Source organism: Scomber japonicus, chromosome 14, assembly GCF_027409825.1.
Source record: "Scomber japonicus isolate fScoJap1 chromosome 14, fScoJap1.pri, whole genome shotgun sequence".
Classification (NCBI taxonomy): Eukaryota; Metazoa; Chordata; class Actinopteri; order Scombriformes; family Scombridae; genus Scomber; species Scomber japonicus.
Window position 1 is genome coordinate 24,194,750 of NC_070591.1, and position 24,325 is coordinate 24,219,074.

The window sequence follows — 24,325 nt, forward strand, 5'->3', positions numbered from 1 at the left end:
AATATAAAATTAATTGGTAGATACAGTATATATAATAATAATAAAAAAAGCAAAACTCCAAGCAAGAGTCTTCTGAGATTGACGTAACCAAAAACAGCAACAATAACAAAACTGACCAAATAACACCAACACAAATTGGAGTGTAGTGCTGCAGAGTGCAACATGCCTGCTTTAAACCTTCCTGTGTGTGTACAGTCAAGAAGACATTGAATTTCTCAAGCACACATAATGAGGAGTATATTCAATGCATGCACTAACAAACATATAACCAGTCAATGCTAGTGAGGAACCCACATCCACCCTGCAGATATAATGGCTGTAATACATCCATGAGACACACACAGTAGCAGTAGTGTTCAATTTAACCACCAGGTGTCACTATGTGTATTTTTTTATGTGGTGAGTTTTTATGAGCTTCATTTATACATCTTTGAAAGTTAGAATGAAAGTTTAAAGTAATCAGTATTACATTTATTTCCATTATCCAAGTGAAATATGTAGTTTTTGATATTAGACAGAAAAGAAAGAAAGAGAAGAAAGAAAGAAAGAAAGAAAGAAAGAAAGAAAGATAGATAGATAGATAGATAGATAGATAGATAGATAGATAGATAGATAGATAGATAGATAGATAGATAGATAGATACATAGATAGATGATAGATAGATAGATGAGTTATGCAAAGCGGCGAAAAACAAAACATGACGTCACCATACATATAGTGAGCCGCAGTGGCTGACGGGAGATTTGCTGTGCTGGAGACATTTTGGATTTAAAGGGGCTGAGCTAGCCGTCAGTCCCAGCTCTCGGTAAGCGACAGCTATATCTTCACTAATATCACCACTGTGTGACGTTTGTATATGACTTTGAATGTACGTAGCATTATTTGACGCGACCGTGTAAATAAACGATCCTCTTTGCTGTTTAAAAAGGGTGAACTCATTAGCAAACAGGGAGTGGTGATGCTAGCTGGTTAGCTGAAGCTAGCCAGCCGCTGTCGGTAGCGCAGAACAGATGAAAAGAGGAGGAAAAAAAACAGGCTTTATGATAAGTTTCTACGAAGATATTGAAGCTAAACTAATAGAGCCCTCGTCTTAAAAACTTCAGAGTAAGTGTAGAGAAGGAAGGAAGCAGTTAAATGTGTTTTTAGTGTTAAGTAAGACTCGTATAGGAGGATATAAGACAATCATAGCCTCGTTGTGAGCTGCGAAAGGCATAACGAAATTAAATGATGTGAGTGTTATAACCAGCTGTGCTATTAATGTCAACCATTGGAGCATGTAATGTGTTTTTTTATGCTTTGAAGTATGTTGAAAACGTTTAGAAGACTGTGTATCAGATCCATTCAGGTTGTGCAGACTCATTAACATATAAATTAAAAGTCTGCCATTGTTTTCTACGCTTCTAAATCATTAAACTCTAAAAATGACCATTATAGAAACGCATTTTCTATATAATGTGAGTCAGACAGATGCTACAATGTACAACCATACGCCTCTCCCCTTGCATCAGTGGCAATGTTGAGGCAGACATTGTTCAGTGAGGAAACAGCCCTCCAGCAGCTGCTTTCAGTGGAGTGATGGATGACTGTGGACAGTGTCAGTGGCACTTCCCTCCTGGTTGTCCCCCAGCTCTGCCACACCCTCCCTCCCCTGATGACTGCCTCTCTTTTGTGTCTGGCGGTGATGCAGGACAAGTGTGGTGGATTGCTGTTAATGCTGGAAACAGAGAGGAAAAAGTGATTTGGTGTTGTCAAACGTAATCTAGTAGACAGGAAATGCATCTGTGGGGGATATGGCACCAAGATGAGGCCTCTGGGTATACTGAGACACCCACTGCAGTCTCTCCTTATGTTTTTTTGTCATTTCCTATGCCCAACATGCACCACACCCTTCTCACCCAGACACTGTGTTATGGTGGGAATGTACTCAAAACAAGCTGGAAACTAAGTCTGAACATTTCCAAAGAAGAAAATGACACGGACTAAACTGTCTAAAATGTTGTGCCATTTAAGGGTTATTTACTTGATCCCCTCTTTGGATATCAGTGTGTTAAACCACAGTCGATTTGAATCTAAGTGCGCAGGGATGACAGGGAAGGGATTTTGAGGCACGAGGGACTGTGCGATGATGGTGTCAGCCAAGCGGAGATGTGATAATGTGAAGCTTGAGGCCTCTTCGGAGACGGAAACTAATAAAGATTGGTCCTCTGGAAGGGCAAACACGACACAGAGATGATCCAGGTTTCAGAGGAGGCTCAGAGAGAAATGAAGCGATTCTACTGTGATATTTCTTTAACCACAGAGCTGCCTTTCATCACAGTTGGTTATATGGTTCCAGGGACCTAGGTTTATATGACAGTAATTATATGACCTTTGATCCACCTGTAAACATGAGTCAGCTAACTTGTTGGTTAGAGTCATTTCCTGCTTCAACTCATCAAAAGAGAATTAGATGAAGTCTTATCTGTTTTTTTTTTACACTATCTTTCATTAGTCAGCAGGTTTTTCATGCTAGAAATAATGCTGCTCATGACCATCTGAATCCAAAAATACACAATAGTAACAGTGTATTATTGTGTATTTTTTTGGATGAGTTAATAGATTTTAGGCTTCCTGTGTAATACTAGTACAGCAGTGCTTCAGTATACCTTCTCTGCAGTCTAGCTTTATGAGTGACGTGAACTGTGGAAATACATTGGCACTTGTTTTGGATGGATTTGTTCCCTGCGCAGCTGATCTATGATCACTGTAGTCCGTACACACACAGGTGTTTTTCCACTTTAAGATTGATTCCAGTTCAAATGTGTCACCAGAAACTAGCTGATCAAATCACTCATTGTTCATTGGCTGATTAATAACATGAGTCAGCCAGTGAACGTCACTGAAGAGACTGTGTGTGTGTGTGTGTGTGTGTGTGTGTGTGTGTAATGGTTGTATGAATGAACATTACCTGAGGTGTGTGTGTGTTCATCAGGGTCTCAGTGTGTTATATTGTAAGTGTTTGGCGTGTTATAAATGTCTCTTAGGCTTTGTGACCTTTTGCTGCACTGCAGAAACCAAGAGGTTTGATATTTGGTTGTGTGTTTAATTGGCTCGATAGACATTTAATGCTTGGTGCTCGGTCGCTTTGTGTCTGATGAGTATAGAGAAGCACAGTCTAGATCAGGATGGCTCCCTCCCCCCATCCGACCTGCTCCTCTGCTCTCCTCCTGCTGTGGGCGGGGCTGTCTCTTGTGTGCGCCCTGAGCTGATGTTGGTTGTTCCGACGGAGCAGTGGGAAGGTCACCATCATCCTGCAGGCAGCTCCCCTCCTCCTCCTCCTCACCATCCTCAGCACATACCTCGCTGTCCAGTTTCATTTCCATTTGCCTCAGATTCACGCTGAGGGTTTCCTTTTTTATTTTAAGAGGGCTGTCTTTGGATTAGCACAGCAGCTTTATGATGTACTTTGCTGGCGTATAGCGCTGTTGCCGGAGGACGAGTCATTATTTCATCAGCTTTTCTTCCTGCCAAATTATGAGACTGATCTGCCATTGAAACCAAGGTTAGTTTTCTGGTCCAGCAAACTGTAGCAGCTGCGAACTTCACCAGCATGAACGATGGATTAATGTTCCTTCTGTTTTTATCTTGGTGAAAAAATGAAGAATCATCACCACTTTGTTTACAATGAGTTGTCGCTCCATAATGTATTTATATGTATTATATAAACATGCCACCTAATGGTTGGCCATGTTAGTTAAAAGCCATCTGTTGCAATAAGAAGCTCAAGCATCTGTTTATGAGTCATGTGTTATCTGTTGTGTACGTACAAACATTTAACATGGTGTGTGAAGTAGCTGTAGGTGGGAAGTGTTTTCTTTTTGTGCCCTTGTTTACTTTTGTTTGTTTAATTGTTAGTAGCTGCCTAAACTGCTGCCAATGAGGCTTGAGCAATACTCAATCCTGGTCATTCCTGTACCTCATCATGAAAGCATTTGCCTTAAGTCCCAAATATATGTGCTGCTGTGTAGTGTAATGTTGTAATGTGTAATTACATGATAGACACAGTTGTTATGTTGTCCTAAAAGCAGCGTGATGCATTTCAGCAGTATGAGAAGGCACATTCTGGACATCATGAATTAGCTGTTAGCCTTTGGTGCTATGACTTGTGTGTGTGTGTGCGCACATGACTTTTATGAAAGGTGAAAAAGTAAACGTTAAAGATTAATTGAAGGGCAGTCATTTTGAAGTAAAACAGTAGTCCTGTTGGACTTTATCTCCACTCTTGTAAAATATTAACTTCATGTGTCTGAAGAAAGCAAGTCTTTGATTCAAGTATTTGAGTGTTTTATCAAAGCCGAGCTGCTTTTTTTCTCTTCTCCCCTGACTGATATAAAAGTAGTTGCTCTCTTTGTTTGTGAACACTCAGCTAGTCAGGCCTTTCATCCATATAGGTGGTAAACTGCTGAGACTCAAAGTCACTGTTTAGGGTAATATGTTGTCTGATCTGTGAATCTGCTTTATCTCTCAAAGAGCGTTTCATGTGTCGGAGCAGGTGACAGCTGTGTTGTCACATCAGGTAGAAATATACTATCGGTCCTCATTAGAGGTTAGGCTCCTATAACCTCAACCTTGACTTAAGTTAGGCTTCCCCTCTATTTGTAGCATAATGCTATAAAGTTGATACAAAGCAGTTATCTCTTTGACCATGAAAATAAGAGATTAGCATGATTTGTGTGGCGGTTGAATAGACATGTAAACAATAGACATGTTTTAGGACAGAGTGGTTATCAGGAGGCATCCATACTGTGGTCTGTTTTACTTTAATTTAAGTTCAGAAACATGTTTGTACTTGTCCTCTGACTAACTTCACTGATAAAAATGCTTTACTGCTGTGCATACCTGAATCCACTGACTGTAAGAAACTGAGCCCTCTGGTCATTGGCATACTGAATATGTGCATACCATGAACATACAGCAACCTCAATTAAACCATTATGTACAAATGAATTCCAGCTCAGATGTTTTCAAATGTGTTTGAGTATACGTACTTTATGTTTTTTTAAATGCTGGCTGACAAATCCTCCTGGTCAAGCTTTTTCCAGACTTTCCTGTACTTTTATATTTATTGATGTAAAAACTGTTGAAGTGCATGTCGCCCACACTGAGCAGAGCCTCTGTAAATGTGCTCTTTTATTGCTCCTATATCTCCTCCTTGTAAAATGACAGTGAAGGGTTGATTGGACGTGAAGAGCAATGAAGTACAAAACTGCAAATGAGAGATGCTCAATATCACCTCTGGGTACTAGCTTTAGTACCCAGTAATACTCAATAATAATAAGTCAGCACTGTTTAACTGTTTTGACAAAAGGGTGCCTGCTTTGCATCAGGCTCTTCAGTTCAGTGTTACCTCAGGTATCAAACAGAAGAGTGTCAGCCTCCAAAAATATTCATGTTTTTAGGAAGAGAAGAAAAATCGATGGATATCATTTTTAATTGAACATAAATTTGAGTCAGCAGGTTCATGAACTGGAGTAAAGCTTTTAAATGAAAAAAACAAAACAAAAGTATGAGCTGAGAGGTTTTCACCTGAGTGCAGAGATGCATTTTTCTACTCTGTATTGAGAGCATGGTATCAGGTTACCTGGCACTTTTCATTATGGACCACTGCTGCTCTCCTGGACATCCAGAGCCTTCAGCTGGTGGTACACAGGATCCAGTGTCATCACAATTAAAGCTAATTTCCACAGTGTGACTGATGTCCAGTCATCCATTACTGCAGTAGCTGCCCCTGTGTGCTTGTCTAGTGTCCATCATGAAAGACATTAGCATCATAACACTGTGCTGACAGCCCAGCTGTGATTACACGATCTGATCTGCGTAACAACATGGTAGTGATATAATTACTGGATACTAGCAACAGACCCAGCTGGATTTGTTATCCGTGTTTCTGCCATTACGTATGTGCGCTGTAAGGCTGTGCCAAGCTTCACTCAAAAACCACAGCAAATGAAATGTTCTGTTAGCAGAGGTCTTAGGACACTGAGGCTTACAAATTGATGTGGGCAGCTATTTCTGGTTACATTATGATGTCTTGGTGATGTGATGCCTCGCCCAGCTATCAATCGTACTCGCCAAGCAACAAAGGAAAAAAGTGTTTTCGTAGATTTTGCCACTGATTTAATTCCTGGTGCTTGTAATAGGACTTTACATGGCTGCCATTATCTCTTCTGTTGTCACACACAAAGTAAATAGCTATTCACTGCTGAATAGACACTTGCTGAAATGCAAGTGGCAGAGCTGGGAGTGGCTCTCTAATAGGGCAGTATATTTTTCTCCTGGCAGATGGCTCTCAGCTGGTGTTTATTATTGCTATCCCCCTCATCCTTAACCCGTATCCTTACTGCTGCTAAAATACAGCACACACTTGCTCACCACTGCCGGGCCTCAGTCAGAAGGGCAGGGCTGCTTTTTGCATTGACATTTGCATCGTGTAGCCAGCAGTGACATGGCTCAGTGAGTCATAGGTTATCTTCAGACTGTTAGGAGAGAATGGCACATGCTCCACACACTCACCAAAGGGCTGACATTTCTCCACAACACAATACTATTAACTTTTCTCGGTGACTTAACCAGCTGCTAAGCAGTATCACTGAGGCTTTTGTCATGTCATCCTCTCCGTGATACTTCATCCAGTCGGGCAGCCAGCGAGGCCTCTGTTTGGATAAAGTAGCTGGCACCAGAAGGCATCCACACTGCAGCATCTGTGTGCCCTCTGTTTCACTGCAAGCTGGTGCACAACTCCCAAGCAAGGAGCCAAATCCCAGCACTCTGTCCAGCAGAATAATATGTGCGTGTAGCCCCCGGCTGTGCATAAAGCAGGCATTCTGCACGTCTTTACATAATACTGTGGCCATTCATCCAACACTTGCTTGTTGTTTCACAGAATGTGTTTCAGTCAAGTAGGCCTAACTGCATACATTCTTAATTTGTCTAATTTAACAGCTCAAAGAAATGCTGACCTATCTCACTCATGAAATTTGAATATCTAATCTCCGCTGAAGTGATAAAACACAAGGTAATTTCCCCTTTTATGGCTGTCACGTTGCTGGTGGATCATGCTACAATGTTGTTAGCTGAGCACAGAAATGATGTGGTGTCTGTGAGCATCAAGGGACAAGCTCTGCACTGTCAGACACCGATACTTTAAACCAGAGAACACAATGTGGCTCCTTTCATATTACTCCTGTGGATAACTTCTCAGATGTTTTACAGCTTGAAGGATCATTTGAAACTGAAGGGACATTGAGTTAAAGAGAAGAGAAGTAACAATAGACATGTTGTGACAGTTGCTGTTCTGCTGAGCCAAATCCTCTGTGATCTCAGGTTCTGTTTTGTGAGTTTCAGTGTTAAATAAGCACAGCTGCATATTTGAAAATGTCTGGCAGCAGGCAGCTGCTGCTGTTAAAAATGTTCCCACACAGTCCACTTTGTTATCCTATTCAGTCTGTCTCCTTTTGTTTTTTTCTCAATCTCTCCAGGTTTCCCTGAGCTACATAAAAGATGTCGACCATGGTGTATCCACGGGAAGAGAAGCTTGAGAAGCTCTCTCAGGAAGAGATCATCTCCAACACGAAGCTGGTGATCCAGGGTCTGGAGGCCCTGAAGAACGAGCACAACTCCATCCTCCACAGCCTGCTGGAGACCATCAAGTGCCTAAAGAAGGATGAAGAGGCCAACCTGGTGCATGAGAAGTCCAACCTGCTCCGCAAGTCAGTGGAGATGATTGAACTGGGCCTGGGAGAAGCACAGGTAAGATTGGGTGTTTGCTGTATGAGGAGGGCTAAATTGTGATTTTATATTTCATGAGTAGATATAGTGCTTTGCTGGGTATACCGGTTCACACCGAATACTGGTGTATATTTTCATTATGATATGAATTTTTAATGCACCGCCATACCGGTGTATTTCATCACACAACGTTAGAAACGCGGCGTTGCGCGACACTGTTTCAGATGGGACCCTTTTCAGTGTTGCGTTTCTTGCTGCTCAACAAACAGCAGAAGATGTGTGCCTGCCGAGCGAGTTAAAATGATGATAGTTCACACATCACATCCTGGTTTTTGATAATTGGTCAGTAAACTCAGCATCGTCTGACGCAGGCTGGAAACTCTGCACTTTTATTTACAGTTAAAAACATTTCGCCGTGCGTTTCAGCTTCTGTCAAACTAACGGAGCTGGGGTGGCTTCCTGTCTAAGCTTTCAAAATAAAACCTTTGTTATTGTGCTCTTATTATTATTATTATCATTATTATTATTATTATTATTATTATTATTATTATTATTATTAACGAACAAAGTTGGGACTGTAAATTACGGGAGATTCCCGGGAGAAAAGACAAAATGGGAGAGCCGCGGGAGATGAGTCTAAAATACGGGAAAAACGGGAGTGTTGGCAGCTATGATATTACTAATATTCACTCATCATGACAGTAAAATAGTCCATCCTAAGTCAATCTACTTCAGTAGAGTAGTAGTTCCTCTCTCAACCAGTAGAAGATGTTGTGAACAGCTGATTATGCATGAAAACAAATACTGTCATATACCGTGAAACCGCTTTTATTTTGAAAAATACAGTGATATACATTTTTGGTCATACCATACATATTTTGCTCCCAGTTTTAATATTGAATAATGCACTATGTTGTACATTTTGTATATGTGTTATTTAAACTACCCATCTGTGTCTTACTGTGCTCAACTTTGGGTGTTTCTGCTTCCTCACGACTTCCTCATTCTATACTAAGCTTATGTGATGATCATGATTCATTCAAAATCAGCCCCAGTGTGTACACATTTTTCCAGCCACAGCTACAGTTCGTCCTTGTTTAATGTCACTGCTCTTCAATGCTGTCTCTGTCCCAGGTGATGATGGCCCTGTCCAACCACCTGAACGCCGTGGAGTCTGAGAAGCAGAAGCTGCGCGCTCAGGTGAGGAGGCTTTGCCAGGAGAACCAGTGGCTGCGGGACGAGCTGGCTAACACCCAGCAGAAGCTGCAGAAGAGTGAGCAGAATGTGGCCCAGCTGGAGGAAGAGAAGAAGCACCTGGAGTTCATGAACCAGCTCAAAAAGTATGATGAAGACGTCTCACCCACTGTAAGTACCCTAGACTCTGAAACATACAAAGTTTAATATCAACACTGAAGTTACAGCAGCAGGGATGAATTGGAGCCATTATTTGGCCTCAACAGTTAAATAGACATGGCTTATGTCACTTAATATGATCATATAATATAAAATACTAACACAAATCTTGTGTTGTGAACCTACATGGAATATTTCTGTTGCTCTGAATTACTAATGTAACTCTAAAGGTAGGACAACTGTTTGTAGAATCTGATACTGGTGTATAAACACAGCTGTTGTTTTTGCCGGGAAGGAGAAATTACCTGCAGGATCTTCCAGGAATGAGCCCTTTGGTCGGCTCCTCATTGATCTGTTTCTGACAATTCCCTTAGTCACAAAAAAGAGGCTGTAATAGCCTTTATCCACTAACTGCTTAACTCAGCAGCAACACATCCAGCCAATAGCCCTTTTTCCATTTTCCACTTCTTAACAGCCTGCTCTGTTAATAAAAATATTTTAATGACTATGGATGAGTTCAGTTTACCCTTAAAATCCAATTTATCCTGTCCAGGTGAATTACTGAGCTCATGATATAAAGTAGCATTTTAATTTAGTGTTGAATATATTCTTCTAAATGTTTTATAAGTCTACTCAATTGCTTATATTGTGAGTAACACTTTATGATTTTCTTAGCAGAATTGAGTCCAAATATTTATGATCCTTCATAATAACTATATGTTTATGAGGTGTTGGCTTAAATATTTAAATAATTAGAATCTAGATGACATGTTTTCTCTCATCGTTATCGCTCATTATCTACACTTCTCTCAGATATGATCATATGAATATCAAGCTTACAAATGGATATCATCTCATGCACGTAGCCTTTGATGTAATCACATCAGTGTGCTTGTTATTGTTCATTTCTGTTATCTCTCTTTGTTTATTTCACATTGTATCTGGATGTTTCCTTAATGGTCATCCTGCAATTTTGTGCTATCTGTTAGAGGATCTGACTAGATGTTTGTTTCATCCACTCAGCAGGAGGAAAAGGACAGAGAAACACCGAAGGACTCCCTGGATGACCTCTTCCCCAATGATGAGGAGGAGCATGGCCAAGGAAGTAAGAACAGCAGTATTCTGCAACTCACAATGACCTTATGATTCTTCTCTGCGATAAGATTGGAGAACTTGATTATTTAACCTGTCTGATAAATGATGATCAAAATAGAGTAATACATGATGTTCAACAGGTCATCTAATGTTGTTTTTTTAAATTTCTACAAAAATACCCATACATCATTTAAAAAGAACTCCACAGCAATCCTCTTAATAAGCACATCCAGCTATGCGTGTAAATCCAGGATACACAGGGAGATAATGTTGTGGTTCCATTAAACACTCAATTGAATTATCCCCGTAATCCAATTATTGTCTAAATCCACCGTGTTGTCTGCATGCAAATGCAGTTAGTGATATAATCAGGTCTGAGTTTTCTCCCTTTGACAATCAAGTTGACCTTTTGCCCTCTTTGTGTGGCTCCTGTACCCACAGTGCAGCACCAACACAACAGTGCGGCCGTCGCTGCAGCCCAGCAGGGAGGCTATGAGATCCCAGCTCGTCTGAGAACTCTGCACAATCTGGTGATCCAGTATGCCTCCCAGGGCAGGTACGAAGTAGCCGTGCCCCTCTGCAAGCAAGCTTTGGAGGATCTGGAGAAAACCTCTGGACACGACCACCCTGACGTGGCCACCATGCTCAACATCCTGGCTTTGGTCTATAGGTCAGACAAGACCCCATACAGCTGGGTTCAGCTATTTCTTTTTCTATTCATTTTCTTTGTGTATGCTGCCCTCTGTGCTAGAATGTCTTTTTAATTTGGATGTATTCAGTCACACCATGCTGACCTGTGTTCTCTCCGTCCATCTCGCAGGGATCAGAACAAATACAAAGAGGCCGCTCATCTCCTCAATGATGCTCTGTCCATCCGGGAGAAAACCCTGGGCAAAGACCATCCTGCTGTAAGACCCCGCCGTTGCCATGGCAATCATTGCTCCACGTGGACACATCCATGTTTAGATAAATCAGATCACTGTTGGTTCATAATTGCTTGAAGCCTCTGTCAACATGGAGACAATAACTGCACAGTGGAGTGTATTTACTGTCCTACTATGTCGGCCTGTATGGATTTTTTCCTCTATTGAAGTATGGATTTTTGACTGTGCCTACACGTTTGAAAGTAATCAATCTGCAATTATTTAATGACTGCTCATATATCAGAATGACCTAAATTGCCAAATACTTGCAACATCCAATGACGAACACTAAAAAGTAAAATGTATTTAATCGTCTCTGTAATTTACACTTTTCCAATGTTGGAATGGGTGTAGGATGAAGCAAGGAGCTTTTCTAGCGCTACCCCTTTTTTCTTTCTTTCTTTTTTTCTTTTTTAAACTCTGAGTCATTTCCAAGCTAAAGAAGAGAACATACAAAAAAGAAGAAGAAAATACAAAATATACAAAACAAAAAACATCCAAGTATTCAAAACAATACTTTTGCTCCAAAACAGCTCATAAATTCTGAAGGAAGCTATTAAAGCACTGTGCCAGTCCCTAAGGCAAAGCAGGCTTTGTAGTTTGCCTCATCGTTACTCTTGTCACTCCATTTAAACCACAACACAGAATAATGAAACAAAAAGACTAGTTCCAATCATCCTATGTAATCCAGGTGGTTTACACAACAGTAAATCAAGTTCTTGCATTGTTAAGCTAGGCCACCTGTTACAAAGCAAGGCAGAGTACATAAGCGGCTTATTCTGGTTTTGTCTGTTTCTGTATGCGATGTCCAGGTTGCTGCGACGCTCAACAACTTGGCCGTGCTGTACGGAAAGAGAGGGAAGTACAAGGAGGCCGAACCTCTGTGTAAGAGGGCTCTGGAGATCAGAGAAAAGGTAGGCCACATCCCTGGATTGCACCATGGCCCTGCTATCGAGGCCTCATCTCAAGGCAAAACCTGTGCACATATAGCTCATTGTAATAAAGTAATTAACACTGATAATATTTCCAAAATGTCAGTTGGAGTTACTGTAACACCGGCGGCTATAAATAGGAAAAAGAGCAAATGGTTTTCTTAAATTGTCTGTGAAGTTTCCGCTGAGGGCCACGCCGATGTCGGAGGGTTTAATTGAGAGCACAGCTGAAAATGGGTAGCAGTCGTTGGGGGAGCGAGGCAGGAGATGGATAGGAGACATGACAGGGCTACAAAGCCCAGAAGGGTTCAATGAGTCTGTCTTTGCCTGAGAGCTCTATTCTGTGCTTTCTATTGATCGGACAGCATTTTATTAGATCTCCTGAGTGCTTGCAGCAGGGGAGGCAGCACTGAGATGGAAGGTACAGAAGGGAAACCTGCATGTTGAAGCCAAAAGTACTGAAATACATAAACTGTAATGCTAATCCCAAACATTTGCATAATTTCCATCAGGTCCTGGGGAAGGACCATCCAGATGTGGCCAAACAGCTGAACAACCTGGCTCTGCTGTGCCAGAATCAGGGCAAGTACGAGGAGGTGGAGTACTACTACTGCCGCGCCCTGGAGATCTACGAGTGCAGGCTGGGCCCAGATGATCCTAATGTGGCCAAAACCAAGAACAACCTGGTGAGAAAGAAGCCATCACATCAGCTTTATTGTTGCTTTTTCCTTCTTTTTTTTTTCACAAATTAAGAGCTGTGAAACACATTCACTTTAACATGTTATTAATTTTGACAAGAGCTACAGTCTCTATTGAGCTGTGAATGTGCAAAGGTAAACACAGACAGAGCGTTCCTTTATTGAGAACAGAATCAGTCATTTGTTCAGTCAGCCTCAGCTTGGTCTCTGCAGGGGTGTTCAGCATGTATACTGTGACTGATTTCTGCCTGCAAGGCCTCTTTTATTCAATTGATGTTTTTCAGGTTTTCATTGTACCATACTTAACAAAAAGGGCACTGTTTGTTTTAATAAAAGATATGAGCTGCTGCTGAATCCTACAATATTTCAGGCAGATTCGTGCAGACAAAGTATCATCATCTTCACAAATGTTTATATATAACAATTTTGTGTCAATTAGCATTGCTTGTTGTGCATAAATCCAGCAGTCCTCTGTCAGCTGCCTTGCATCTCATAGCCCTCCAAGGCTCTATGCAGACAGTGAGGGGAGGCTCCGTGGTGCTTTATCATTTTTCATGAGCCACAGTGTGCAGGAGAAATATGCTGCTCCTGGTCTCAGAGGAGAGCACATTGTGAGTCAATATGCTAAAAAATCCAACGCTAAAATATGTTTTCATTCCTCTTCTTCAGGCTTCCTGCTTTCTCAAACAGGGGAAATACAAGGAGGCTGAGATTCTGTACAAAGAGATTCTGACTCGTGCTCACGAGAAAGAGTTTGGATCTGTTGATGGTAAGGCCTCGGAGTAGATACTGTAGCTTATCTGGCTGCACTTTTTTTTTTATATCACTGTGTTGGAGATTTTGGTTTTGTTCAATCACCCTTCAAACATGGTGAATAAATACAAAGGAAAAATGGTGGTGGGTGACAATAAATAGCCCCTCAGAAAAATACATATTAGATTTGTTTATTGTTGTTGTTCGCCTGCTCCACTGTTGTTTACTGTTTGTGTCACACCAGCAAGCAGAGTCAGTGATGGACAGGTGGTTCAAAAGTGGACGATGGTATAAGCAGGGAGCCAGCTTCACCATTCAGAGGGCTCAAAGAATCTTTGTCAGAAAGCTTTTGAAGAAATAAAGAGTTTACTTGTCTGAAGGATGAACTCTTGCAATTGTCTTCTCGTTTAGTTTAAGCTAAGCTTTTTGATGGCTTTCCTCTGAGGATGAAATTGCCTCTTTTTTTTAAAAAGGGGAATGAAAGTGACTTCTGCACAATGTACAGCTTTTTGAGCAAAAGCAAAAGTGTCTCAAATTCTTCTGACAGGTTTACTTTTCATGTGTCACTTGCCTTAAGAAAAGTGATTTTAAATGTTTATTAAAACCTGTTGGTAGGTTGAAGGTTAAGAAGAAGCAAAACAGTCTGTTTCATTGGGAGTAAAATAAGACTTTTTAATATTTTTTATTTAACAGTTATAGATGCTATGTTTAAAGTGTGATGGGTAATATTTTAGCATTATTTTGTCTATTGTCTTGTTATTGTTTCATCACCAGTGTCACTTTGTTTCACATTTCATATGTTCACATGTCATAATTTATTTTTTATTTAATTTGGGATATAATCTGCAAAGATGTATATGAAAGGATTAAATTTAGAACAACTGTAACAACAGGAGTGGTCTCCATTTCTTCTGTAAAGTCTTTGCATTTTAAATAACTGAAAATGTAATCTGTGTTCGATTATCTTAATATCTAGACTCCAGATTATGGTTCATTTCATCATCTTGAAGTGTCATATATCATGTTTTACTAACTAAACTAAATACTGCATACATCAACAGCCCAGGATTTTCAGATATGAGTCTCTCTCCAGTACAGTAACATGTCTAGCTCAGCCTGTTCAATGCATTATGAATTATTATACATGGGTTCAATAAAAGGTCAGGTAGTTCAACTGTGTACAGTCCTGTTGTGCCATGTATAGAACACCTCTCCTGTGTGTCTGCAGCTGAAAACAAGCCCATCTGGATGCACGCAGAGGAGAGAGAGGAGATGAGCAAGGTGAGAGCTTTGAGTGATCATCCTCATGACATTCTGAACCACAGTAGAGAAAATCCAACACTCAGTCAAATGCAAAGTTGTGAAATTGAAAAATAAATCGGTTTGTTTGACCTCCTGGAAGGTGAAATACGATATGTTTCTGAGGAAGCCGTCCTGCATATACAATATCAGTAGTTACATGTAAACACAGGAAACATGCTGCTGAACCTGTTTGAATAACTCCTCCCTTCTTCCTCTTCTCCCTTATTTACTTCCAGGGCAAGCACAGAGACAACACGCCATACGGAGAGTACGGTGGCTGGTACAAGGCCTGCAAAGTCAACAGGTGAGGCGGAGACTTGATAAAAGCACTTTTATAATTGCAGCATGAATAAAAACAGTAATAAAGGCCAAAGATCAAGCACCCAGTGACTACTTGACCCTGTATAGTTTGAGTAAGCTTAGAATATTGTTAGAGATACCTGTAGTTAATGTATTCTTTCTATTTTCTTCTTTAGTTTTTAGATTTTTAACATTTTCTTGCAGTTTAGTATATTCAGATCAAACTGTTCGTCACATGACTTTGAGATAAATATTGTTGTTTTTTGTGTGTGTGTTCAGCCCTACAGTGAACACCACTCTGAGGAACCTGGGGGCTCTGTACCGCCGACAGGGCAAACTAGAGGCCGCTGAGACTCTGGAGGAGTGCGCCGTGAGGTCTCGCAAGCAGGTCAGCCACATTTCTAATCTGCAACTATTCCTCTCTGCATGCAGATAGCTTATCAGTTCCTGTTTTTTGTCAATTCTAAATGATATTCCTCCCCGTGTTAGCACACTCGATCTCATGATATCTTTTTCCCTCTCTCTACATTGCTTTGGATCCAGAGCAACACAGTAAGTGGTTTGTCTCTAACTGATAGCCGCCTCTAAAGCCTCCACCTCCCTCCCTTAACATCACTCCCATTTCACAGCCATTTAAAAATGTTTGCTTGTCTCTGTGATGCCACTGTGACAATAATTTCAGCGTGTTACAAGAGACAGGAAACATTCAATTCACTCTTAATACCTCCATATAACTGCACACTCTCACCCACATCAGCTAGCCAACGTCTCCCTCAGTGCCAGTTCTGATTATATGTTTCTGTGTGTGTCGTACCTGTGTGTGTAATCCCCATCAGGGCATCGACCCCATTCACCAGACACGTGTGGTGGAGATCCTGAAAGACGGAGACGGCGAAAGACGGAGGAGCCGGGACAGCCTGTCCAGCGTTAAGTATGAGAGCGGCTCTGAGACCGGCGAGGAAGTGAGTATGGGCGTGGAATGGAACGGGGTGAGTACAGATCCACTACAGTTTGAGTCACCACAGCCAGTAAGCCTCACTGGAAGAACAAGGCCATGTTAGTGGTTTCACAGAGAGATCAGACTGGTACAGAATACTTTATGTTACAAGAGGAACCTTATTAGATGAGGTCTACTCAAAAGTAGTGATGTTCATTGAGCAGAAAGCCAGCCAGGAAGCTCAGGAAGTCTTTTCTTTTCCTCACTGTGATAAATGCATCTTTTCCCAGCTTTCTGGAATTGGATGTATTTACTGAAGTGTATCTGTACCAGTCCATTAACTCCCTGTAGATGTGCCTTTTCCTTCTCATGAGAGCTTAGCTGCAAATCCTTCTTTTGAAAAAAAAAAAAATGTAAAGCTGATTGAGTGTCTTGGCATGCTGACCTGTGGTTTTTGACAGCATCTGTTTGCTTTTGACTACATGTTTTGTTTTGTTCTATTTGTTCATTGCTTGACAATGACACGCTAAATGTCTCGTTTTTTAATAAACGGTTGTTCTGCTGGCAACGCTTCTCACACATGGTAACATAAAAAAAGGCACAAGCTCATTCTCTGGTACACTGGCAACATATGAAATATTAATTTGCTTTAACAGAGACACAGATGCAGAGGTCTAAATCCCCTATCAGGACGTCTCATGTTTCAACCATTAAACACAGGGTTGACAGGGTTCCCAATACCCTTGATGTCCGTCCCTCTGCGCAGTAAACCGGGAGGTTGATACATAATGGTTCATCCTGCTGTTTTATAGCCTCATTACATGCACTCTGCCTGCATCTCACCCAGATCAACAATCATTAGTGTCATTTCACCGCGGGGGCTTTCATCTCCGCTCAACATTTCCGATTGGATTTGTCACCCGCTCTCCCCGCTTGTAAAGAGGTCGTAGCTGAAGGTGAGACATTTGGTGTAGCAGTGTATTGCAGTCAAAGAGACACTGCCGGAGACGTGTCCCAGTTAGAAGAAGCCGGCGGTGCTGAACCTTACATAATCCAGATGATAGGACTGTGCCAGCAGAGATGCCTTGTCTGAGCCTGTGCCCCCCCCCCCCCCCGCCCTCCACCCATCCACTCACTAAGAGCAACCACACCCTTCACCGCACCAAACCCCCAGTCTAAACATGCATGCAGCAACGCCAGCCTCCCCCTAACATGCACACTAATGGACCATGCGTGTTCACCGTGTTCTCACATAGTTGAGAAACGTCTGTTAACCCCGATGTCTGCCGCTCCATCCGAGCGAGTAACATCACATTAGAAAGGTGGGGTGTCTTTGTGTGAATGCGATCGCTTCTCTCTGTCTACACACAAACACACACACACACACACACACACACACACACACACACACACACACACACACACACTCATCGTACAACTGCTTCAAAAATTCACTCCAGCAAAAAAAGCACCGGCTGCATGCGTGTGTATTCATCTGCACCTGTCTTGTCTTGTCTTGACGGCATGCAGAGGATCGTTGGGTGTGTACTAGCGTTTCATTGTCCACATCACGGCCACAGCAGCACAAGTTCAATTAACAGTCAAAAAGGAACACAAATGTACCCATGACATCCTTGCTCATGCTATATTTGCTGATTTTTGTCTGAAAGCTAGTTTGTCACATAATTTGAGCTTTTGACTTAAATATAATTTTTTGCCATCCATCCATCCATCCATTCACAAAGCTGCAAACATATGTAGGTGTAACTGTGCTATCTTGTGTCTTAGAGGATAGTGTTGTAAAGCCCTTTCTGCTTCTGTGTAGACATTTGCTGAGAGGTGATTTGATATCGTGACAACTACCATTCACATGTAGCTTTGCCTAAACACGTCTTCACTCTGCTCTCAGTACGTCTAATGTGTCACAGCTGATCCGTTCACTTCAGAATTAGATATAAAATAATCTATACTAATATACTGTTTTGTGTTGAAATCATTCAGACCGGATTTAGTTAAGTATAATTTAGAGGCGCATATTTTCATAGGCTGTGTTGAAGCAGGATTTGTACAGGGAGGAGACAACAACCTTCAGCAAACTCGTGGTTGTGTTTAAGTTAATTAGTAATATGTACATGCGTGTCTGTTCAAACTGCATGGTTTCACTCGTGTGTCCGTCATGTGCTCTCAGCTAGACGCTTCGATGTCACGTTTGCATGTTTTTCTAGATTTCACCCTTTTGCCTTTTTTTTCTCTTTTCTGCTCGTGTTACTAACCCCACTGCCTTGTTGATTAATCTTGCCATGACAACCAATCAGCCTGTCAATCAAATTTCCTTCTCTTTACTCAGTGGATTGTACTCTTCCTCTTGACTTCTCATTCCACAATAAGCTTGGGTGGGTTAGCGTATAGTAATGTAATAAACAGGCTAGATAAATGGTTTATTAGTCATGTATTAAGGTGTAGAACCCAGCGATAGTCGAGGTAGTCTAGGTAATTATATCATTTTATCCAGTTCAGGTTTAAGCAAGATTTTCAGTAGAAAAAGATCATTTTTAAAAAGCCGTAGAAGGAAATATTACTCCCAATGTCACTACATCTTATCAGCACCCATTTCAGTGCTGATGCTTGCAGATGTCCCACATCTGCAGTGCACAGTCACCGGCGGGGCGCACTGTGCCAAGTTCAGACTTCGTGGTACCCAGAGAGGAGAGAGAAACAGCTGAGTCACAGTGACTGCAACCACCTACCTGCATACTGCATCACCCAGCTGCTCTTTATAACAGCGCAGCTCCCAAGAAAAGCTGTACATTTGTCAAACAGCAACACAGCTAGCATTTTCTAGATTGTTTTGTTACCATAGGATCAATCTTTTATTTTAATAAGAGCTATAAGTTAGAGCCCAAGGGGAAGGATAGTGAGGTGTAGGTAAATGGGATGAAGCTGAGATGTGTTAGTCTATGTGTAGAGTAGGAAACCCAAACCCAGAGCTCTTAATCTTACAATGTGTGCCGTTTGTTTTTGTCTGTTTCTCTCTTTCTCTTTTATCAGGCCTAAGCCATCAAGATTATTCCTCCATCCTTCTCTCCTTCCCTCAACACAATAGCAAAAGGATGTGTGTTGTCTGTCCCAACAAAACGAACAGCTCCTCTACCATTCCCGGTGCCCCCCCACACACACCCCTCTTCGGCAGAGAACGCCCCCTCTTCTTCTCCCCTTCGGTTGTCACCTCTGTCGTCGTCCCCCCCCCCCACTGTACAACTGACACCTGCTGGGACGTTTGGTCTTCTCATCTCCGCTCTCTGTATTTTTCCTGATTTCTCTCTCTCTCTCTCTCTCTCTCTCTCTCTCTCTCTCTCTCTCTCTCTCTCTCTCTCTCTCTCTCTCTCTCTCTCTCTCTCTCTCTCTCTCTCTCTCTCTCTCTCTCTCTCTCTCTCTCTCTCTCTCTCTCTCTTCTCTCCTCTCTATTCTCTGTCTCTCTTTCTCTCTTTCTGTCACACTCTCCCTCTCTCTTTTTCCTCTCACTAACCCCCGCGTCCGGACTCTTTCTCTCACTTTAACATTTAAAAAAATCATTGTGTGTGTAATCTCTCGCTGTGAGGAAGTCACTCGCACATGTTTCCCCCTGCGCCCACTTGTAATTTTTCCATAATGTGCATAGTAGATTTTATTTGACTGGAAAGAAGAGCAGGAAATGTTTTATCGAAATTTATCGGAAGAAGGCGAAAACAGAAATTGCCGAAAGACGTTTGAGGATCGGCGGACTTCACCCCAACTCCTCCCGCAGCCAGATACGAAGTTACTGCTGAGTCAGCATATCTTACAAAAAAAAAAAAATTTCTTTCCATCAGTTGCTCTGCATTGGTCTCTCTGACTTTATTTGTTGCCTTGAGCACTAACAGCCTGATTCTACAACAAGTAAAAGTAGACGACTTCAACCCAGTGCCTGTATTTAGCCATATCCTTCTTCTTCTTTTTTTTTTAAGAGAATAACTTTTTTTTGTGTGTTTTTTGTTTTTAACTAACCCCTGAGATGAAAACACCTAAACTGTTATGATAAGGTACTGTATAGTTCACATGCTTATCAAAAAGATGTTATTTCTACAGCCTGGCTAGCAGGAAATGAGAAGGGAGCATTGCCTTTTTTTTGTTTTGTTTTTATAGATATATTTCCGATTCATTTCAATTTTGTATTTAAATTTGTTTACATTCATTTTTTTAAATGCGCTGGATTATTTAGCGGCTGAATATTAAGGCGGTAGTTATTCAACTCAATGTTGCCACGGCAAGCTGCTGTTGCCATGATGATTTATTTTCAAGTAGCTCTCACCGGCTTCAGTGTCCTTGGTTGGATAGAGCGTTGTCATTGGCTCTTGTACACAGCAGCTTGCATTCACAAAGGGAATTAGCAACAGTGGCTGATGCTGTGAAGCCAGTATGACAGCAGAGACCAACCAGAGCATCTGGCACAGATATCAGCCTCCTTTTAGAAATGACAAAATATCAACACACTTTAAATAAATGGAGGTAAAATGGCCAGAATTGCCTTTTTTAAGACGTATCTGTTGGTGTAGGAGTAGAAGCTAGTGTTATCATTCAATGGAAGCCCAGACTCCGCAGTAGTATTAGTGTGTGTGTTTGTGTATGTTTTGGTGGTACAGTCACAGTGGCCACTCTGGATACTGTCTTTTGAACACAAAGCTTAATGGAGTGTGTTGCCGCCTTCTTTTTTTTTTCGTACACAAGTTGTTTGCAAAGTAAACATTGTCAACTTTTTGGTGAATCCTGTTTTTAGACGCCCCAAAGTATACAGTGCGAGTGTTTCCTCAAGATCAAACTGTTATTTGAGATGTGTAACTAACTGAATGTAAAAATGACTTTAACATCTTGGAAGTGTAATTGTAGGCTGTATTTCTAGATTCGACAAGTGCATTCACTTATACGGCTTTTTTCGGTATGCTACTTGCCTTGATTCTTCATTCCTTTCAACGAGTACACCTATACTTCTAATGCAACTCTCTGAACAAAAGAATTGACTATGCTCATCACATAATTATGACAATAATGTTGTGTTAGTGGAATGCTTATTTATTGAACTGTCTATTCTTGACATATATATAGTGTGACTTCAGTTTCCTTAAGTGGAAGAACATAAATGGTAAGGTCTATAAGCACTATCATAGTAAGTAGGACTGCATTATATTTACCATTCTGCATTGTGAAGATTATTGCATCAACACATGTTGGTATTCTCAAATAAAGTTTTTCATTTGTGAACTTTGTGTTTTCTCTCTGTCGGGTGGAGGCATTGGTATTATTTGGGATTCTTTGATGTTTCTGCGGAGCCGCCCCAGTGGAACAAATATCTCATTTGTGGCAGCTTCACATATACACACAGCTCCTCCTGCTGGTCATAAGGCTGCATTGCATTATGGTCTTCCCACCTCAAATCCTGCAAAAATCAGAGGAAGGTTTACATACTGTTATGTTTAAAGTGACTTAAACACACATTCACTATAATAGCACATATGAGGACGAATGAATGGATGGATGGATAATTCATTATAACACTGAGTCACCTCGACCTAAAGAACATCTCTGTTATTAGAGCAAATACAAATTGTTGAATTGCTTATTTTGCTTAATGGATGCATCATATAATATGGAATTGTGTAACTTTACTCTTTTTTCACATTTGGCCATACTACTGTACTACTACTATTACTACAATCACTGGTATTAGTAGTACCCTGGCATTTTATTGTACAAGGCAGGTAAAAAAAGACACACATGCCAACATTTCCTGACTGTTAAACCCTAGTAAACTCCCAAAATCCTTCACCTTAAATTTCCAATAATACAATTCATTATTTTATTAGACCCTCCATGCCTCTTTTCAATACCACACCTTTTAGTTCGTAATGCAGGGTTTTTGTTAGAAGTCTCATGCTCAAGCAAACATAACCTTGAAGACAACATCACACTTTGGAAGCTGCTTTCAGAGCAACACAAGATATTATACAGCTTTTCTCACAGTCTGAGTAGTGCTACCTCTCAACTTTATGTGCAAAATGTATGGAGCACCTGAGAATAATGTTGAAAGGTCTGTATTTTACTTCTCAGTCTTCTGATCTGTTCACTGATTTGCAGAGTCATGCACCCAAATGCCAAAGTCATATTTCATTTACATCAATGTGCACATTCAGCTCTCTGCACATAAATGTAGAAAAGTCTCAAATGAAGTATGAAAAATAAAATGAGTTGTGAGTTGATGTGCAGTGATGGATGGATAGATAGATGGATGGATGGGTTGATGAGTGTGTGTGTATGTGTGTGTGTCTGCAGGACGGCAGCGGAGCCCTCCAACGTGCCGGCTCTCTGGGGAAGCTCCGGGACGTTTTGCGTCGTAGCAGCGAGATGCTGGTGAAGAAACTGCAGGGCAACGGACCGCCTGAGCCTCGCAACACCAAGTAAGAGCTGAAGGAACCCGCTGATGGAGAAATACTGCCACATGTTCACACTGAATGATGAATAGCAGCCATTTAGGCAACATGTACCCTGGTAGAATTCTTATTATGTATCTGTTCAGCCACATTCATCACAAGCATAACCTTTCTTGTCTTACTATTCACCCCACAGCATGAAGCGAGCTGCTTCCTTGAATTATCTCAACAGGACCAGTGATGACCCGTTCCAGGTGAAGAACAGTTTATAGTAGAAGCTTTCAAATGGTATTAAACCTTTTTATTCTATCACTGTAAATCTTATGTTTTAACCTCTTGTGTTGTGTTTTGCTCTGTTTCAGACTCGAGGTAGCGGTAACTTCAGGGATAGCCGGGGCTTGAGCTCCAGCACCGTGGATCTGTACTCTGGAAACTGAGACCTGAGACCTCCACTACTTGCTGCGTTCTCCCACCCAAAGATGCTCCTGCTCCTTCGGCTCGTTTTCTGAGCCACAGCGATCACCAACAACATTTCCAGACAGCGTTAGCCTGCCACATACACACATTCTCTCCCTGTTAACATTTACACCCAAAGATCTTCCTCCAAAATTCAGATCCAAAGACATTTTCAGTCGTCAAACCATATTCTTTAGAACACTGGGTTTGTTTTTTTTAAATTCAGGCTGTTGCTCTCGGTCTTCCGGTAACAGATCGCTGTGTCTTCTCCCTGATCAATAATACTAATATTGGCGTCACCTTGGTGCCTCCATAATGTGGCCAAGTGAGCAAATACCTCATGTCTTTTTTTCTTCCCTCATTTGTAATCACTGTGACTCTGCACTTTCACTCACTAGTGGAATCGGTTGCCATGACGCCACCTGTGCTGGTATTTTTTTTCTCCCCTCACGTTGTTTCAGTTTGAGATATTTGTCCTCCTCAAATTCATTTAGTCTTCCTGTGCCATCCGTTGTTTTATTAGTGCTGATTAGATTTCTGTTTTCTACATGTAAAAAAAAAAAAAACAGCTTTGTAGATTTTTTTTTTTTTGTCTCCTGAAATAGAAATAAGTCAGATAAATAAACAGATATGTTTGGTTTGAAGTGATGTTATGTAAAGTTGACATGATTACACTGTTAAAAACAAAATCATTTTTATTTTCATTTTAATGGTAATCGTACATTTTGCCTGTTGAGATTTGTTTAAGGATGCGGGGCTGTTGGTTAAAGCTTTGGGATACAGGGTGAATGTTTCTCCTGCTGACATGATTTTTGGAAGTCATGTGACTCGTTAACGTTTTTTGTCGGAAAAGGCATTTGAAATAGAAATAGGCTGCTACTGTTCATCTCTGTCGCTGATCTTCTCCTCCGGTGCAGGGAAAAGAAATTGCTTGAAACACACAACCATGAAAATGTTTGTTTTTTAATTGTGTATATATATAAAAAAAAGAAAAGAGAAAGAAATAATGATGCTGAACGAGGTCACTTAATTCAACCTGTTCTTCCTGAATGATCTCTGGTGCCATGCAAAGACTCACACTTCAGGTCTGAGTTGCCAACTGTGAGCACATCTGTAAATGTTGTTGTTTACAGCGGTTAGGATGTGTGATAGATTTCTACTTTGTAATAATGATAGATTTTTTTGCACAATGCTCAGATGGGTGTCTCCTATTTTTGATCGCAATTAGTAAAGCCACTCAAGAAAACTGGAATGTCTTGTAATAATTCTTGATATTTTTCTCCCTTGTTTTACATGTTGTTTCCTTTTAATCCTTTGTAAAAAAAAAAAATTGAAAAAATTGAAAAAATGTTAAATTGAATCTGATCA

General features: G+C 41.0%; 2 protein-coding genes across 4 annotated transcripts in view; one reads left to right on the plus strand and one right to left on the minus strand.

The window, feature by feature from the left end:
* Positions 1-24,325, minus strand: part of fhip2a (FHF complex subunit HOOK interacting protein 2) — a 229,426-nt gene that overhangs the window by 91,626 nt on the left and 113,475 nt on the right. The gene's annotated exons all lie outside the window — the stretch shown is intronic.
* klc1b (kinesin light chain 1b) lies at positions 748-23,933 on the plus strand. 3 transcript variants are annotated; one of them, XM_053333330.1, is made up of 16 exons: positions 748-806; positions 7,519-7,789; positions 8,903-9,133; positions 10,145-10,226; positions 10,658-10,886; positions 11,037-11,124; positions 11,952-12,053; positions 12,584-12,757; positions 13,439-13,538; positions 14,751-14,803; positions 15,061-15,128; positions 15,404-15,512; positions 15,961-16,113; positions 22,404-22,528; positions 22,698-22,755; positions 22,864-23,933. In XM_053333330.1, exons 2-16 carry the CDS (start codon positions 7,541-7,543, stop codon positions 22,936-22,938), a joined length of 1,896 nt encoding a protein of 631 aa, XP_053189305.1. In that variant the 5' UTR covers positions 748-806; positions 7,519-7,540; the 3' UTR covers positions 22,939-23,933. The 3 variants fall into 3 exon arrangements, with proteins under 3 accessions (XP_053189305.1, XP_053189306.1, XP_053189307.1); XM_053333331.1 differs by lacking the exons at positions 22,404-22,528; positions 22,698-22,755; positions 22,864-23,933 and adding an exon at positions 19,110-19,428; XM_053333332.1 differs by lacking the exons at positions 22,404-22,528; positions 22,698-22,755; positions 22,864-23,933 and adding an exon at positions 19,110-19,428 and having other exon boundaries at positions 15,961-16,086.